This window comes from Alligator mississippiensis, chromosome 2, assembly GCF_030867095.1.
Source record: "Alligator mississippiensis isolate rAllMis1 chromosome 2, rAllMis1, whole genome shotgun sequence".
NCBI lineage: Eukaryota > Metazoa > Chordata > Crocodylia > Alligatoridae > Alligator > Alligator mississippiensis.
In genome coordinates, this window is record NC_081825.1 from 197,190,216 (window position 1) to 197,209,244 (window position 19,029).

The 19,029-nt window shown below is 43.4% G+C and overlaps 1 protein-coding gene across 5 annotated transcripts in view; it reads right to left on the minus strand.

The window, feature by feature from the left end:
• Window positions 1-19,029, minus strand: part of DENND2B (DENN domain containing 2B) — a 299,081-nt gene that overhangs the window by 72,076 nt on the left and 207,976 nt on the right. For all 5 annotated transcript variants that reach the window (XM_059722659.1, XM_059722660.1, XM_059722661.1 and 2 more), the window contains 6 exons: window positions 13,783-13,931; window positions 11,752-11,967; window positions 5,757-5,853; window positions 4,384-4,428; window positions 1,676-1,860; window positions 865-974 (listed from right to left, as the gene is read on the minus strand). In XM_059722659.1, coding sequence (XP_059578642.1) covers window positions 865-974; window positions 1,676-1,860; window positions 4,384-4,428; window positions 5,757-5,853; window positions 11,752-11,967; window positions 13,783-13,931 — 802 coding nt within the window. The remainder of the gene's footprint in view (window positions 1-864; window positions 975-1,675; window positions 1,861-4,383; window positions 4,429-5,756; window positions 5,854-11,751; window positions 11,968-13,782; window positions 13,932-19,029) is intronic.

Genomic DNA, 19,029 nt, shown 5'->3' on the forward strand with positions numbered 1-19,029 from the left:
GGAAACATCCAAATCATTTTGGAAAATTTCTGAAACGTTTCGAATAGCCTATTTCGTTTTGAAGCCCTGCTTTTCGTTTGGAGCCCTGCCACCAAAATTTTGCACAGCTCTACTGCGTATGTGTTTTGTGCCATGCAAGCCCATGAAACACCCAATCCATTTGTTTTGCCTTCAGTAATTCACTTAAGGATTGTGCTGCCACAATGCTAGCTTGGTGTTGCAGCACAGTCAGACGACTCAAAGGCACACTCCACAACACGTCTCATTTCATTGACGCATATTTCCCGTCAGCATGTTGAATATCTGTTTCAAATTAACATTTTGAATTATTTGCTCTTATCCATCCACCTGTTTGCTAACTGTGGAGCAGGAGAAAGGGATAGAGACATGTTGAAGGTTCCCTCTGGAAGAAGAGGGGACTGAGGACCTGGTCCTCCCTTGGATTCTACCACTTCCTCAGCCGGCACAGAGAAGCAGAGCCCAACTGAAACCCATGCAGACTCAAAGCAGCTGCAGTTCTAGCCTGCAGTGCTTTACAAACATTGCATTTGCTTTTTCCTGAGGAAAACACAAGGTGCTGGGCAGTAAGAATCAGGCCTAGCCCTTCATTTCTGTATTGGAACTTGGAGCTGTGGTCAACTCTCCAGCTCCCTTCCCAAACCGCACAGGACTGAGAATCAAGCAGAACAAAGGAGAACAATATTATGGAACATAAACAGAACAAAACAAAAAAGCAAATACATCTGTACAAGTTTGAAATGGCTGAGAATCAAACTTCTGCTTTCTTACTTGGGCCAGGGCAATTCTGTCACTCAGCCCAGGCATCCAGAGCACTTGGTGGAAAATGCACACAGGAGGCTTTACCTGTTGTATTCTGATACTGGGGCCCAATCCTTGGCATCAGGAAAGCAGAACTGGGGGATGGCTTTGAGACGCTCCTCTGCTTCACGCACTTGCTTAGTGGGTCTTTCTAGCTGTAGTAGAAAGGAAATGATTCACATGTATCCAGATAAAGCCAGCCAATCACAAATACTCTCAAGCAACAGGTTTTCTAACAAGTCCTTTGGGGCAAGAGCCATCTGTTTAGACTTTATTTGTACACTGTCTAACAGACCAGGCCCTGCTTCATGATGGGGACAGCTAGCAGCTACTTCAATAGAAATTGTCATTACTAACATTTTGTAACCTGGACTGAAGCTGCATTATCTCTCAGCAACCTAATGTCCTTCCCTAGTCATTGTACTTTAGCACTTTCAAATGTAACTCAAAACAAATTTCAATTTCATTTCCACTCTAGGGGCACAATCCACAATCTTTCAAACTGATTTCTAGGGCTTTGGATCAGGCCATATTTAGATCCTGTGGCCAGATCTGAGTAAAAATGCCTGCTAAATGTTTAGATACTGAATTGAAACTCATAAATTCAGTGCTTGCGTTTAAGTTATACTTTAATTCTGGAAAAATGAGATTCTGTAAAATATGAAAAATATTTTTGAAAAGGCCTCACATTTTTTTCTGTCCACACTGGATACATTTCCCAAAACCAGGCCTCATGACCCAGACCTTCAAAACACCACCTAACTGTCCCATTTGCCCACTTCATTGAGCTTAGCCAAAGCCATCTCAAGATGGGTTTAAAATTACCCTCTGCAAACAAGATACGTTGCTATGTTACCTTGGGAAATTGATAAGACACTTCTGGGAGATAAGTATTCTTCAAGGGTTTCTTTTTCAGGGAAACCACCACAAAATACTCAAACAGCTCCCGCTCCTGCCATTCAATCAACTCCAGTTCCAGCGTCCGATAACTAGGAGCCCTCTTCAGCATTGACTGGATGTGAACTAGACGCTGGGTGTGAGCTGACAATTAAGAAGAGAGAAGGAAAGATCATTATCTGGGAATAGACAAGTAAGCTATGGTAATTCACAAAGGACTTTCAACCTGCCAAAAACACTGCTCCAAACGTGTTCCCCTTTAAATGTAGGCATTTGTGCACTGATCTCTCTTATTAATTCCATCCATAAATCAAAACCTTCTCCAAGTACTGAAGCAATGCAACACTAAGCTAGTAGAATCATTAGCAGCTCATAACTTTACCCTTGCCAAAGATCTGTTTTTTTCTTCACTTACCAGGTTCAGCTGCTCCCATCTGTATGTTCACAATTTCACTTGAAACAATGGGGTTGGCATACTTATTAGGGCAGCTAATCAGATCAGAATTAGACATGCAACGTATTATTAAGGGCCAACTCTACAACCAGTTAAACTTTAATACAGGTTTGTGCTGCAGCCCCAATAAAACTATTAGCAAGGTTTCCTGCAGTTCCTGACCCACGGGCACCGATTATTACCAAGATATTTCATGTAAACCAAAGGCTGGTTGTGTTCCCCTGTGGGGTCTGCAGCACTTGAGCATATCTAAGACAGTGGTGCCCCATCTTTTTTCCCCTTGGGCTGCTGCTCAATCCATCTGCAGACTGGATCCAGCTGGGATCTAGTCTAGTCTAGTCAATCTAGTGCATGGGGTGGTGAGGCAGGGGCTGATCATTGGGCCATCACTGAACACAATAATGGTAATTTTGATATAATACAAGGGGCACTGGCATGATTCAGCTACTTTCACAGTGCAAAACCTGCAGTGCCTTATGGTTGCATAGCCTTAGCAAAAAATGCAAATCATGAGCAGGAGCCCGCTCTGAACCCTGAAACAGTCATGACACTCACACACAGACAGCCAACCCTCCCATTTTCTTCCACTATTCAGAGCACAGTTAATGGTTTACAGCAGGGATGCCACACGCCTGATCCTGGCACATGGGACCAGGTGGAAGTAGTGTGCAACCCCCAGAGCCCTAACCTGGCAGGCCAAATTGGCGCAGAGTCCCAGAACCTGATTTCAGCTGGCAGAGGCAATGCACAACTTCTGGAGCTCAATTCTGGTAGGCTGACACAGCACGAGGCCCCAGGACCTGATACTGGCAGGCAGGATTCAATCCACCCCATAGACAAGCCCCAGACTCCTCGTCTGGACCATTAGGCCAAAAAGTGAATGGTCCAGCTGAATCATGCCAGTGAATACATTTGTAGAATACATTCAGCGCTCTGTGAAAGCTTTTTTACTATTAGTGGCTGATCTGTGCTGAAAATGCTCTCTCTCCCTTGTCCATGTGGAAGTTGCTTGGGACCAGGGGTAGGTTATATTGAGTCCACACTTTGAGACAAAAAGTGATTATGGACAAAGGGAAGCATTTGTTTTTGACCATGTAAAGCAAAGACCCATCACCAACATCTGGAACAGAAAGAGCTTTTTTCAACTGAATTTGTCCAGTCAGAATCCTGCTCATTTCTCCCAAAAGAGCAGAAAAGGGATGGCACCCAATGTGGCTCCAGCCTTATTATAGATAAAAACACAGCCCTCCGTAAGTCCACCCTCACCTCAGAACCACAATTCTGCACGCCTGTTCTACTTGATCACCATTAATGTGGGCTTTTTAAAAAAGAGAAACAGTTGCTGCTACAGACAATAAAAGCTCTCAAACTCTGTTTTTCTTCCTTTTTATAGTTTTGTCTGAATTTCAGCACTCCTCTGACTGGAACCAAGCAGTGTGTCTGCTGGGGCTACGCTAACTTCCTTGCTGCACAGCTTAAAAAAAGTTTTTACTATTTGAAGTTTGTAGACTTATATCTACATACAACCTTCTAAGCAAGCCTTTGGTGTCAATCGGGAAAATGCCAGCATATGCAGAGCTAACAATGCCCAGTCTCACACCTACCACTCCTCTTTATGTTCAGTAGATTCTCCAGTCTCAAATCCCAGTTAGATCCTCACACTTCATCCTACCCTCAGTTTCCAGTCTTTATGCCATATTCATGACCCATCATTTTGAAAGTAGCCAAGAGAAGCTATGGGGCAGCAAATTCAATATAATTTAGAGCAATGTGGTTCTCAACCTTTTTTGTATCAGGATCCATTTGTAAACATAAGTGGCCAGTCCCAACACCATGCCCCTCACTCCCAACCTGCTGCCCCCTGCCCTCATGCCCCAGCCCCCCAGCATGTGGGGCACAAGGTGTGTATGTGGGAGGTATGGGGAACCCCAAGCAGCCCCCTGCAGGCTGGAACTCTGCCAGCCTTCAAGGGAAAAGCCATCATTTCCTTCATTTTTCTCCTTTAAAAGTGGATTCTCCTTTAAAGTTTGTTCGCAGCCCCCTCATATATTCTTGCAACCCACTTTTGGGTCGCAACCCACAGGTTGAGAAACACTGATTTAGAGAAGAAGTCAAATTCTGACAGGAACGACTTGCAGTGACGGGAGTGTTTATTTTAATGGGCAAGGCAGGCATGACTGTGGCTGGAAGCTAATGCAGACATGAGCCCTCACCTTTAAACCTGTCATCTGAGTCACTCTCACTCTCACTGTTCTCATCTGCAAAAGAAATAAAAGAGGGGTCTGTTAAAGCAAAACAAAATCAAATGACTACTTTATTCACTTCGGTGAGATTGGGAAAATAATCATGTCTCACCATCAGCCCTGCATTTGGCATGCTCTCCCCTGGAGTTTAAAACCTCATGGAATAAGTGGTCATCTGTAAAAGATGGGGTCCTTACAATGGATTTATTCTGATGCTTGAGGTTTAGAGCACAGCTTAGCTTTAAGTGCAAAGTCTTGTACCACAGCAAAGTTTATTAGCAATGACTCCTCAGGTGTGTTAAACCGGGGCTGCATGCATCATTTTGAAAACTGATTCCAGTCCCTCTTGTTTTTAGCCTTTACATTGTTGCAAGACAGCTGCACGGCATAAGGGCGTTCCAGGAGAGGCCTGGGGGACTTTGTGTAAAGTCTTGATTTGACAAATCAGCAGCATGGAATATGAACAGTATGAAAAGTGACAAGCTATATTTGTGAAGAGTATTTGTATTAACTTCATAATGCTTCAGCTATATACATGTGGTAACACAAGTCAGCAAGTATCCACCCCTGAATATACCACAAAATGAAGAGAAAATGGAAGTTTTCTGAATTACTTCTCTCTGCAAATATAAATATCTAAAAACAGTTTTGTTTGTTTGTTTTTTCCTGAAAAGGCCAGCTTTTCTTGGTGGTGCAGTTTGCAAACTACAAAAATAAAGTCACAGTTTTGAATCAGGAAAAAACATGAATTAATGTCAAGGTCAAGTCTATGTATTCTGTGCAGCTGGAGATACAAAATGCAGAAGTTAAGACCGTGAGGGCCAAACTTTTTGGCAGGCAGGCCACTAAGCAGCCCTGCACCCGCCCTGAGTGCCAATCTTATCCCTTTCCCTGGCCCAATCTGCTACCCTGAACTGTGCTCCCTATCATGTCCTCCCTGCCCAATCCACTGCTCCACTTTCTGTTCCCGGCCCTACCTGCCACTGTGCTGTCTGTCCTTTCCTCTATCTGCCAGGTACCACATGCAGAGGCTGCCTGTGGCACTTCTGGCACATACCACAGGGTGGCCACCCCTGTTTTAAGAGGTGGGCTGGACTGATGCGTTTTGCCAGCCGTGGGGATAGGTATGATAGACATTGCCATACAACCTAATTTAATTTTAACACAGTCCATTTTCCTTTGGACACAGACATTAATGAAAACCAGCATATAAAATGAGTGCAGGAGATCCCTGGACATGTGTCCTGTGGATCAAAGAAGGGAATCTCTGCAGGAGGTGAGATAACAATCCCTGACCCAACAAACTGTATAGGCTTATTTAGCCCAAGAGGTCAGTGTTATACCTCGCAGTGATGCTGTCTCAATATTGGACATTGAAAGCTTCTTCAATCGCTTTTTCCCTCTTTTCGCACTATATATGGAATTGATCCGTTGTACAAGCTGCAAAACAAGATTAATAGATAATGAAAATAAACATTTCTCTCTCAAGATATTGTTTATGCCTATACAATTAGTTCTCTCTGTTGTTCCACTTAATGGTGTGAGAGCTTTGTCCGCTGCAGTCCCTACCAGCTGGAAATGCCTCTCCATTCTCTCTACCACAGTGACACTCCACCTGCATTTGAGTTTCCACTGAAAATATCCCTGTTTCCCTTAATGTGTGTGTCATTAAAAAAAAAAAAAAAATGCCTAAATTGACCTAGGAACCCATTTTCTGATTTAAAAAAGTGATCAAGAATCTAAGCCCAATGAGATAAAAGCTCCTGAGTGGCTTTAGAAAATGTTACCTTACACAACTCTCTCCCCTACTTCTTTCTCCCTCCCTCTCTTTTGCTCCCTTGCTCCCCTCCAACCCCATTGTTTCTCTCGCTGTCTGCATTATCTATTATGCAGATTCTATGGTCCTCACCTGGGCAAACTCCCACCGTCTTATGCCTCAACACAGGAAGGTCCTTAAAACATGGCTAATTTGAAGCACACAAATTGTCCTCTTGACACCTAGGTACTTACCTATCAGAACTGGAGTCTTAGTCTGTTCGCTTAAGCATTGCAGAATTGGGCCCTAATTTTGAGATACAGAATCAGAAACAGAGGTGGCATAAATCAGTGTAGCTCCACTCATATACATCAGCAGAGGATCTGGATAGGGGAGAATCCAAAGGAGTGCAGCGCATGGTCACACTGCTCTTTAGGTGTGTCACACGTGAACACTCAGCACAGGGTCTGGCCAGAGCACTCATATAGCTCAGGAACCCAGGGGGTGAGCACTGCCACTCTTTTCCTCCTATCCTCTACTGAATTCAGCAGGGAAGAGGCAGGAGGGAAAGGGCAAAAAGCAGTAGGATTTACCCCATGGGCTCCGGAGCCATGCAAAAGCAGGTGCTCCAGTCAGACCTCAGCATGATCAGCAGGTGAGCTCAAAGCTCACTGCTCACACAGAGCTCTGGCAGGAGCCCGCACTGACCATACAGTGAGCTCAAAGCTCACTGCACACGTGCAGCACAGCCAAAGTGTATGTGCATGTGTTGCGGGGAGGAGGGCCATACTCCCCTTGCACTGTTCTTGAATCCACTACTGAATTTGGACTATACTGGTGTTTTTTGGTTTGGGGATTATTATTATTATTCATAGTAGTAGTAGTAGTAGTAGTCTTCACTTGAGCTACATTTGTTTTCTACAATCTTATCCTCACTTACTGAAGCTTTTTGAAGTCAGCTTCCAGTTTGCCACATACCATCAAAGTGGAATTTTAACCCGTGGTCAGCCACACTTACTGCTTCTTCCTCAAAAGGGCTAATCTTGAAAATAACTATTTATCAGAAAGTCAGCCTTGTTCCCAGCACAACTGAGACATGTGCTAACTGCAAAACATGCACCCGAGCTGATACTACTATTCAGAAAACTGGTGTTCAGAAACTTTGACATAGAAAGTGGAATTCATAATCAGCACTTACACAGCACTTTACAAAACTTCAACTTGGTTATTAATATTAAGCAATTCATCATCACAATAGCCCAAGAGTCAATAACAATATGTTGAATTTCCATAGTAGTTTTCAATGTAGAATTTCAATGTGATTTGTACAAGTTAGTATTACGTCACTGTATAGGTAAGGAAATAGGCAAGGGTGCGATTAAGTAATTTGCTCAAAGCCACACAAGAGGCCAGTAACAGAGAATAATCTGTAACACAGCAGTCACCAGGCCCCTACACACAGTTAGCTAGAGAGATCACACTATCCCTGCTTTGTCATGAATGACATATCATGAAATAACTACCTAGTTTAGGTGGTAAACATTGTTGTCATCTTTTGATTTTGGCTTTTGGTTACACAAGCGTAAGCTCACAGTAGCTGTATTCATTTATGCTGGTGTGATCATGAGCTTGGGATACAACCTTAACCTATAGTCAAGATACTGCTTGTCTAAATTACACAGGTATTTAGTGTTTCCCTTTTAGAGCTGCTCACCCTACCATTCAGATGAACTGAAACCTGCTCTGCTTGTTGTCTTGCTCCTGGCTATATTGGCCTGGAAGCTGTACACCCACAAATGGTGTTAGAGAGCTTGGCTGCTACTGTACAGCAATTTCAGGAAATCTCACCCAGATATGGGGCAAACGACGTGCGGAGGCAGTGAATCAGGCGTGCCAAGGTCAGCAGTGAGGGGGTGTGTTGCAATTACTCATTTTCTTTCATGGATCTTCCTGACTAAAGGCAGCTCAAGGTGCTTTACCATGATGAGTCACACAATGGTCTGGCTCAGAGTTATGGTTATGTCAGCTTTGGTGCACGCAGTATTGCGTGATTTAAAAGACTGAGACCTAACATCTCATTAAATCCTGTTAAAAATCTGGGCCTCATGGCCTGATCCAGAACCTATGGAAACTGATACAAAGGTTCCCAAATAACTCTACAGCCCCAAGTCCTGTGTGTGGTGTGCAAAGCCAGCAGCCGTTCTGCACAGAGCTACTGCTGACTCAGCCTGGGGCATTTGAGGTGGTTTATCAAGAGTGGTTTTACTGCCATTTCCCCTTAGTCTAGTCAAATAGATTCAAGTGTTCATTAGCTTTCACTTAGTAAGCCAAAGCAAATACTACTTACAGCAAATACTACTCCATTTAATGTCCCATCTGAGGTCCAGTGTCTCTGATAATGCAATGCTATCCAGGCACACCAGTACCAAATATAAGCAGATGTCCTGAGCAGGATTTGAATTCACAAATTCTGGTCTAAAGCAAGGCCTCCTACCAACAAGCCCTGCTAGCACATACCCTCTTTATTAACACCAGGAGGTGGGGGATGGGTTCAAAGGACTCTGTCAATGTGGTATTCTTTAAATGGTCTAATTTCTAAATACTCGTTTGGGATTGAGCACCTTTTAAATAAAGACAAAGACAATGTGTCCTGAATTTTGAGTGAAAAAAATGTTACAAACTTTTTTTCTAATAAAGAAAAGATGGTAAATAATAATGGTAAGACTGCTCCCCCACCACCTGTGCTGATATTTAAAGGGACTACTGAATGGGCAATAACAACACCTCTTTTACCCCCTTTTCACCTCTTCCTCCTCCCTTCTTCAGAGTGCACTTGACTGCCTGCTATCTGTCTAGTTTCAGTGGGACACAGTTAAACCAAGGTCCCTTCAAGCTGCTCTGAGTGAAAACAGGGACAGAACAGCAAAACTCGCTCACCCCAAAGGGCTGTCAATTGCAAAGCAAAGATACTAAAAAGAGACATATAAATCTTTTCCCTCACACCTATTTCAGTTCTAGCCTCCTAGAAACCCACAACATGCAGATGGAGATATGGTTGTCAAGTTGGTAGAGACTCTTTAAACCAGAGAAACAAAAGGAGGAAAGAGAGGGGAACAAAGAAAAGAAGAGAGAAGCCCAAATTCTGTCTCATAAGCATGTGGAGCAGTCTCCTGATTTTATTTCACATGGGTCCCCTGGATCACCAACCACAATTATTCAAAAAACACCAACCAGGTCTCCCTGAAATCATAGGACTCACTTCAAAATGGTGTGTTTAACAATGTAAAAAAATCAAGTTCTTTAGATTTGCCTCCTAGTTTTGGAGCCTTTAGGGCAGTGGTTCTCAGCCTTTTTAGTCTCAAGGCACCTTAGACTCAGAAAATGCCAGCTCTTAGCCTTAACTCATGTTTTGACTGTGGAAAAATACTAAAGCAATTCCTCTGTTGCAGGGAATTCAGAAAGACCACAACAGATCAGAATGTGTTGACATTATGGATTTCTATCTGAAATCTCTGGGTTTATTGCATGGCATCCTTAAAAGGATCTCATGGTACCCCAGCATGCTCCCTAGTTGAGAATCACTGGTTTAGAACGTCACATTTTTGAGATATTCTTTGCAACTGTGAAGGCTAATAATAAACTATTCTTTTAATGAAAGCCCAGATTCACCAGTAATCATATTATTCTAGCAGGTAGAACTTTTTGATAAAGTATACCAAATATAATAGCAATTTTAATAAAATACACATCACTAAAAAGGAGGGTGCCTGTAGATGTGTGGGACGGCTGCTTCAACATGTTGTAATTACAGCTTATTAGTACACTCAAGCAACCTCAGTGTCTTATGTATTCAGTGTCCCCACAATCCAAAATGGCAGCAGGGGTGCTCTAAAGCTTGCCATTTTGAAGTGCGGGACACTGAATACACGAGACACTACAAGTGCTTTAATTAGAGTGGCTCCCGTCGTCCCTCCCCCCAGAGCACATGTAAAGGCTCCTTGAGATTTTTAAATCAGAGGAACAAATTCAGAAATGACATACAAACTTAAAAGCCAAATTCTTCAAGTTTTATTCAAACTGACTAATAGCTAAATCCAGTTATTGGAAGTACTTGAACAGTAAAGTATTACACTAGGTGAGAGTAAAGGTATCAATATCAGGGCCTAACATAATTATTTAAGGATATAGGATTAATTGCCTTAATTTCAGTTCTTTCTGCTTAGGCAGAATTTCAGACTAAAGGACAAGAATATAAAAAAAAAATCTTTCTTTTCTTTCTATACAGTATTTATAGCTGAAGTTTTAAAAGCACTCTTTAATAGAACAGGAAAAAGCTGAATGTACAGTAAAAGCTAGCTTTGTTCACAGAATAAAAATAAATGTGTTGGCAACTCTCTCCTTTTGCCTCTATTGTGACAGACAGTTATTTCACATCCTACTTTAAATTTGACATTCATTTTTTTGCTGAAACAGTTCAAATTTAACTCATTTTTCAGTTCAAATCTAGAGATAATGAGTTTATCAGGACCAGACAGGCTATGAGTAAACAATGGGAACCGTATTAGGTCAATGGTGATTTCCTTGGGAACAGTTACCATAAATAAGAGAGGAAAAAACAGTTTCAGATGCATACGGCACATAATACATAGCAATGGATCAAACCACTGAGATGAGCACACTACCATTCTCTTGCTCAGAGTAGAAAAACATGGTTTTTTTTAATAGTAGAGATTCTCTTTACATGACCAAGCTAGGTCACTCTGGCAAAGAGCTGCTCAAGCCTTTGGGTCCTATTTGCCTCTATGAGAGCAGCATAGAGTCATCCCACTCCAAGGGTGGGAAACTCTGTTTCTGTGCTGTAGCATGCAGCCAGATGGTGCATAAAAGAGAAAGCCCTCCACTCCCTGGGGTTCCTAGGTGCTTCAGTCTGGACCCCAAATTTCCAGTTCTGGGGAAAAACAGACTTAAATGGATGGCTAAATCCTGTGCAGATGGTAAAATCTCCAATGTGGAGATCTTTGCGCATCTTTCTGCTGTGCCCTGCAGAAGACTTGTTTCCAAGCAAAGCAAGAACTTTGCCACCTGTGTTGCCTTTGGATTAGGGTGAATCTGTACCTCCCAGATAGACTAGACCAACTAGTCTAGTCTATCTGGGAGGTACAGTCTAACTAGACTAGACTAGACTAGTCTAACTAGACTAGACTAGTCTAACTATCTGGGAGTCCCAGTCTAACTAGACTCCTAGTTAGAGAACCCTGGAGGCTGTTCTAATTTATGCTAGTCCCAAGGGGCCATTCTAGGAGCTGGGATTAACCTGGCCATCTCCTTTTCTTCAGCCAGACCCCTAGGCAGAAGGAGGAGTGAAACAGCAACTACTACTGCATTACCACATCACTAAAGCATTCCTCAATGCTGAGAGCATGAATTAGGGGAAAGTTAAGCCAGGTTTAGGGCTTCTTTGCACTGCTAGAGTGGCTGTGAGGATCTGGTCCCACTGAGTCAATTCCAGAACTTTTGCTAAAATCTGCATATGGACCTTTCTGACTGATGCTTAGCTGCAACTAGAGTAAAGGTGCCATTACCTTAGGGATCCTTCTGGCCCTGCGTGTGGACAGCAGCTCACTCGTGGTACTCAGACTGTCATCATTCAGACTGGAGGGTGATGAAGGTATACCAAGCTGAGCCAGAAGCAGCATGTCATCATGGCTGTGTCTTTTGGGTAAACGTGGTAAGCGATGGCTCTTTCTCTCTGACCAGTTTCCAATGCGCAATGATTGGCTGCTGGGCTTCGAAGGCAGCTGCACAAACAAAAATCATTGACATGTTTTTTTTCTCTCACAGAAATTAAAGACATGGCAAAAAGGGGGAACTAATCTAGAGCCTGATCTAACTCATATTAAATTGAATGGAAGGTCTATTAAGTGAAATTTATAAATATTACTACAGATTTTATTCACTATAAGAAGAAACATTGTCATCAATAAAAAGTTTATTTCTTATTTGAATACTCCAATTATTATAATAACAAATGAGAAGAGAGAAGACCACAAAAACAGTGGGTTTCCAGAGGACCACAGGCCAGTGTTTCTGAGGTTGCTGCTTACCACAAGCCCTAGTGCCAGGAAAATCCTCAGTGTCCTTTATTTTAGCAAGAGGAATTCAGCTGGGAGATGACTTTCCAAAGCTTGCTGACCTCCTGATCCCTTCCATCTTGTTTATCATAAAGCACAATTTTAAGGGAATACCATCAATAGTACTGAGGCTGGAAAAGCTGAGTGATGAATGGTAGACAGAGTTGCTGTTCACCAGGAAATGGTGACTTTGCTACTTCTGCTCACTGGAGAATTACACAGGCTCACAGCTGACCTACTGTCACTGCATGTTTGTTTTATATCTCAGTAAAAAGACAATAAAATAGTGACAGAATCTGATGTTAATTCCCTGTCCCATGCAGAAAAATGAGTATCAGTGGAGGGAAAAGCTAATTTTAGGGACAAGCAACTAGGGCAACTGACAAGGGACCCAGGCCAGAATGGGCCCTGACTGTCAAATTAGCTTAAATCATCCAATGTGCAAATAGGAAGATGGAGGTGCTCATGCCTTAGCCTCTGTCCAGCCTCTGCACTTTCTTTAGCCGGAGACCATTGTGTTTGATTCAATTAAAAAATGTCTTCCTCCAAATGGAACTGTGTATTTGCTTTAGGACACAATGGGTACATCTACATGAGATGCTATATTGCCATAGCAACAAGATACTGCACCATAGCTCATTGCTAGGGTGGCGGCAACGAGCTACGGTGCAGTAACTCATTGCTACTCTGCAGCAGCAGCTAAAAATAACTGTGCAGTGATGGGACTGCGTAGTAATGCTGGTTACTGTGCAGTCATTTAGTATGTGCTTAAGCAAGTACTAAAGTAAGTACTAAATGACTGCTCAGTAACAACTGCGCAGTCCGCTGCACATGTAGACATGCCCAATGATTCTCTGCTAAACAAAAAGGTATTTCATTTCATTTCACAACTTTCACACAAAGTGCTAAATTCACAGCAAAATGCAAACCCTCAGACTTCCAGGTCTTTCCATTTTGCTGTGGATAGTGCACACAACCTAGCTGAAGCAGTATGAGACTTATGCATTCCCACTTTCCTTTCATTTTCTTTCTTTTTAAAAACTGTGTTTTGCCCTTTCCCCTGGCACTGTGCAATTAAACATTACATTTAGATTTTTACAATTGGAAGTAGAAACAGTTTAAGATAACAAATTACCTTTCTATGAAGCAGGCCTCACGTTATAAACATAAAGACAAGATAGAGGACAAAACAAGTCTGCATTTCCTTTCCAAAACCAGGGTACGTTCTGAATGGAACTACATGAAAACAGTTCCAAATAGCAATCAGCCTTTACAATAAATTAGTGCTGAAGAGTATCTAGAGTGAGGCTGTTAAAGTGTTTGTAGCAACTATTTAATGTGTTTAATTCACTTGTTTTCCTTTCTCCGCTAGGTACAGCCACTGTTCCTCTTATGCTGTAGATGGTTCTCTTGCAAAAGTTTTGAAAAGACTTAAATCACAGTAAGAAACAAAGACTTATGATCTAAAAAGTACCGAATTACCTGGGCAGGTGTTGTGTACTTCCTGTCCTGGGGAGTCCACATCCTGTGCAAAGAATCTAGGGAATTCTCAGATAGCTGCTGGGATTTTCGACTTGCGTGACGGCCTTTTAGTTCCACATCCTCATACGGGTTTTCCTTGGGTGAATCTCCTTCACATTTTTTTAAGAAAAAGAAAAACAGACAGGAATGTAAAATAAAAAAAAAAAAAATCATGTGAACTGAGTAAAACACTCATAGAAAAGCTCCTCAGCTTTCAGCATGAGTCATCCCTCTGACTGCAGCTGGAAGCATTTGGAGTAGATCTTGGCTATGATGTCTACGGATTTTTCTCTTATAAAATGCAAAGATTTCACAAGACTTGCTTCTGAGCATCCACAGCTGTGGAAAATTTATTGATATATAAAGCAAGGCACATTAAAGAATATCAGTAGGTTTTATAAATCCATAGCAATCTCTCACAGAGTGAAAGAAATAACATTGAGCAACTGTTCACAGCACACCACCTTTAAATGACAGATACTTCAACTTTATTACATGCTACCTTTTCTCTTTGGTCCCTGATCAGAGGAGCAAAGAATGAATAACATCTCAGGCCTATATAAAAGAATAGAAAATGTAAAAAAAGAGACAAAGGGAAGAGCATATTTTAGTTTCTCTCATTATTCATATTGCCTCTTCCAGGTCATCTGTAAAAGTTCATTCTCCTCACTAATTACATATTTATTTCTGTTTTAATTTGTCTAAAATTGATATTCTCCACAAAGCATTAGAGTTAGTAAAGCATGAAAAGAGTCAGACCTTTAATTCATTAAATATAAATTAAAATCAAAGCATTGCATTATCCCCAACATCTAAACCTAGACCATAAACTATGAATTTTATAGTGCTTGAACTTCAGAACCAAATGTTGTGCTCTAGGGATAAATGCTGTTTTCCAATATTCCAGTAGTAGCCATTATTTTTTCAGCACCTGTGGAATGCAACATCCTCTGCTCAGGAAACTCAGAATGACTATGCATCTCTGAGAGTCCTATGCTATGTCACAGAAAACAAACACATTTGGATAAAATTTGGATAAAATTTCATCCATCTGAGAAGTTCTGAAAGTCAGCAAATGGAAATATTTTAATCCAAAATCAAATCTATCAACAATGTGGTTTAGAACTTTGTGCAATCTCAACTCAGGCCTATTCTCCACTCACAACCATCTTAAAGACGGGACCATACCTAAATCAAGATCTTCTAAAATTAAAGAAGGTCCCAAGCTCCAGGAAATTCAATTTTAAAAATACATTTTTTGTGTTTTTGACTGTGTCCAGACTGTGGAATAAACTCCCTCCAGTGGTGGTGCAGTCACCTACCCTAGAAATCTTCAAAAGGAGTCTGGACAGGCACCTCACTGGGGTCACTTGACCCCAGTTGTCTTTCCTGCCTAGTGCAGGAGGACTGGACCCAATGATCTACAAGGTCCCTTCCAGCCCCTAACAATCTATGAATCTATGAATATATATTGCTTTTAAACTGATCTTCTTCAAACTTGTTTTCATGTGTAGGCTGCTATTAAACTTATGTGTAAAGTTGCATGAGAAATTCAATTTGCATTATGTACTGCACAAATTGTCAACTTCTAATTATAGGATTACCATACATCCGGGGTTTTCTGGACATGTCCTCTTTTTGGGTCCTCCCATTTCCATCTGGGCAGTTTTTAAAAATATCAACAAATGCCTGGGATTTTGCTCTGCTCAGCATTTAAGTTTTCCCCGGCACTTTCTGGCTTGCCCTAGCAAGAAGCTGTTTAGAGCTGGGGGGAACAGGGGAGGGGGCAATTGAAGGCAGGGACATCACATGCGTCTGCATGCACACACGCACATGGCAGGCATACAGCCAGGCAGGGGGGTGGGAGAAGCCCTGGCAGCTAGATACAGGTAAGTCTATGGGGGGGAGGGGGTTGGAGGGCCAGGGCTTGGGGACTCTCTGGGGGGGGGGGTTGCACGCGCATGTGCATGCGCCAGGGGAAGGTGTACTGGGGGAAGCTGTCCAGGTGCTGGGGCTGCAGCAGGGTGGGGGACCGTACCTGCCCAGGATGGGAAAGGGGTGGGGTTAAGCAAGGAGCTGTGTGGCCTGGCTGGCAGACTGGGGTTAGTGCCCTTGCTTGTAGGGGTGGGGTAGCCAGGAGATGCTGCAGGGCTGGGGGGAATAGGGGGTTGTGGGTTGGGAGTGAGGGACACTGGCAGGGCTGGGGGTGCTGTGTTTTGGGAGTGAGGGATACCAGGGAAGGCAGGGGATTGTGGGTAGGCCTGCACGAATAGGGAAGTATTTGATTCGGATTCAGCCAATTTGGACGACAGCAATTCAATTTGGAGATTCTGAACGCTGTCCCGAATCAATTCGGCTAAATTGGCTTCAGAAGATTCAGCGCCAATTCGGAGAGATTCGGACATAGACTATAATGGGAAATCACTGAACTACTTACAACATTGGCATTTTTTGGCAGATTTCAATGATGGTAGCCCCTGCTGAGGCCATGAAACCTGCCAAGTTTCAAGCAGATAGGTACAGGGGTTTCTGGGAAACTGCACCTCAAGGTGCTGACAAGCAAAACTCATGACGTGACTTTGTGTGAGTTTTAAGGCACAGCGGGATGAAACCACCAGGGATGGTAGCCTGTAACAGAGGGCCTCCCCGGTGCTCAGGCAGAAACAGCTCACAAAAGGGACAGAAAGGCTGCAAACAGAGGCTTACGTGTTGTTTCTACGTCCCTCCCGCAGAGCACTGTGATTGAAAGGGGACTCAGGGAAAGATCACAGTCACTGGCCAGATACAGGTGTCAGTTCCCCTCCCCCCCTTCCCCTTCTCAGTTTCTGTTCCCCTGAAAGACTGCCTTCTGAATCTCCGAATCTTTCTCCAAACCTTTTCTGAATCGATTTGGAGGGTTTTTTGATCTCCCGATTCAATTCAGATTCAGTGATTCAGCCTCCGACTCAGGCCAAATATTTTCCAAATTGAATCGGTGACCAAAGCTTCACACACCCCTAATTGTGGGTAGGGAACGTGGGGGCACCAACATGGTCGGGGGTGGGTACTGTCAGTCAAGACTGAGGGGCAGCAGCTGGACTAGGGGGTGTGGGGCTCGAGAGTGAGGGGCAAAGGCAGGGCACAGGAATATCACTGCACCACAACAATCATATTACTCCCCCCTCTCCAACAGGTGTCTGCTTTTTTGAAACTGGAAATATGGTAATTCTACTAACTATATCAATATGTAGCATGTTTCATTACTATTAATAAAAATCTCTCAAAGCATTTTACAAGAGATAAGGAACATTGTCTCTGTTTTCTGATAAAGAAACTGATGCATGGAAAAGCAGCAAGTCTACGAGAAAGCCTTATTTAGAATCTACTCACTTGACTCCCACTTCCAGGTTCTAGCCATTTAGACCAGGGGCAAAATATGGTCCGCAGGCTGTATCTGACCTGTCAACTGATCCTATTCATCCCACCAGCCACCACCAGGAGCCAGCCTGAGGAGGGAAGGCTGCTCCCTGCACTGTTCCACTCTGCTACAGATGGGGCCAGGCTGGGCCATGAGGTTGAAGAGCAGTGGAGGTGTTTCTGTGTAGTGGAGGGCATGGGCTTCTCCAGCCTCTCCCCCCACCCACCCCACATTATTTCCCCTTCAACCCAGCTCCCTGTTGGCACTGCAACTGCTCAGTTCTGGCACCGCAACTGCCAGCAGCTGGGCCCCCATGGGATGGGGCGTGAAACAGCACACTGAGAAGCCATCTCACCCACCCACTGCAATAAGTTCATGCTGGTCAATGGGGAGAGGGGGAGGAAGGGGGACTCAGCCTGGGGAAGCCACCCCTGACTTTCCCAGTATAGCGTAGCAGCAGTGGCTGATTGTGGTGGGTGCTTGGGCAGGACAACCACTCAGCGGGCTGCACTGTGCCCCATCCCACGCAGTCCTAGCTGTTGGCAGCCATAGTACCAGGACTGCACAGTGCCAACAGGAAGCCAGGTGTGGGGGGGGAATTGATGCAGGGGAGCAGAGGAGTCTGTGCACTGTGTAGCCTGGCTTGGCCATAGGTGCAGCAGCGAGGAGCAGCGCAGGGCACAGCCCTTCTTCCTCAGGCTCTTGGAAGTAGCTGGCAAGCCAGATAGGATCAACTGGTATCTCCCTGCCCTCCTCCCCCAGCCCTCAAAAGCTCACCAACATTCAGGGGTCCTCCAGCCCAAATAATTGCCCACCACTGCATTAGACTATACTCTCTCCTTTAGCATAAGAAAGCAAAGACTATATTGGGTCTTCAGCCTTATTTCTACATTGTTAAATGTGAAGTGCTTTATTTCCAATTGCATTACATTGGTTTTTGCATAGAGAACATATATATAATGTATGTTACACTATATATACACACTATATATCTATATCTATATATAAAAGACATGTACTAAAAATTAAGTAATGTAAGATACTGAAGTTTTTACGATTTAGTCATCTATGTAAGCACAAGAGTGAATGTTTTAGCATTGTTTTAGTCTGAAATTTGAAAAACTGCTGCTGTTAGAGAATGTTTCAATTGGCAGCCACAGATTACCTCATACAAGTGGAATCTAACTGTACATACTGTATCGTCATAGCAAATCCATGAGCTATATGGAGAAGACATCTTCAGTTAAGGGAGCAAAAATGTTCTGGTGACATACACTGAACAAGATTAATCTAATACAGTGGTTTTCAATTTTTTTACTCTCAAGTCATAACTCAATAGACTCAAGGCACCCCTAGCAACATGCTAGCTCTTAATTTTCATTCATTTTTTTACTATGGAAAAAAATAGTAAAGCAGTTCTTCTGTTGCAAAGAACTCAGAAAGACCATGACACAGGGGCAGGCAATTATTTTGTCGGGAGCGCTGCTTAATGAGGTATGGTGAGCTGCCGATGGCTGCAAGGGTGGACCCGCCCCTTGACAAGCGCCCCGTCCCCTGGTTGCCATCTTGGGACTGGAAATCCCGCCCCTATCCTCTGACCTTTGCCACTGGTGGTCCCTCCCCTTGCCCTTGGAAGTACTCCTTTTGGGAAGGAAGTTTACCATCTTGGAACCAGAAAAAAACCCAAATTATATACTAAAAACCAAACCTGGGCACGCAGTGGGGCTGGGGTGGCTCCTTCCAGTGGGGCTGGGGTGATCCAGGACCAGTGCATGCATTTCTGACCCCACATTCCCCTCACTGTGGGGTCT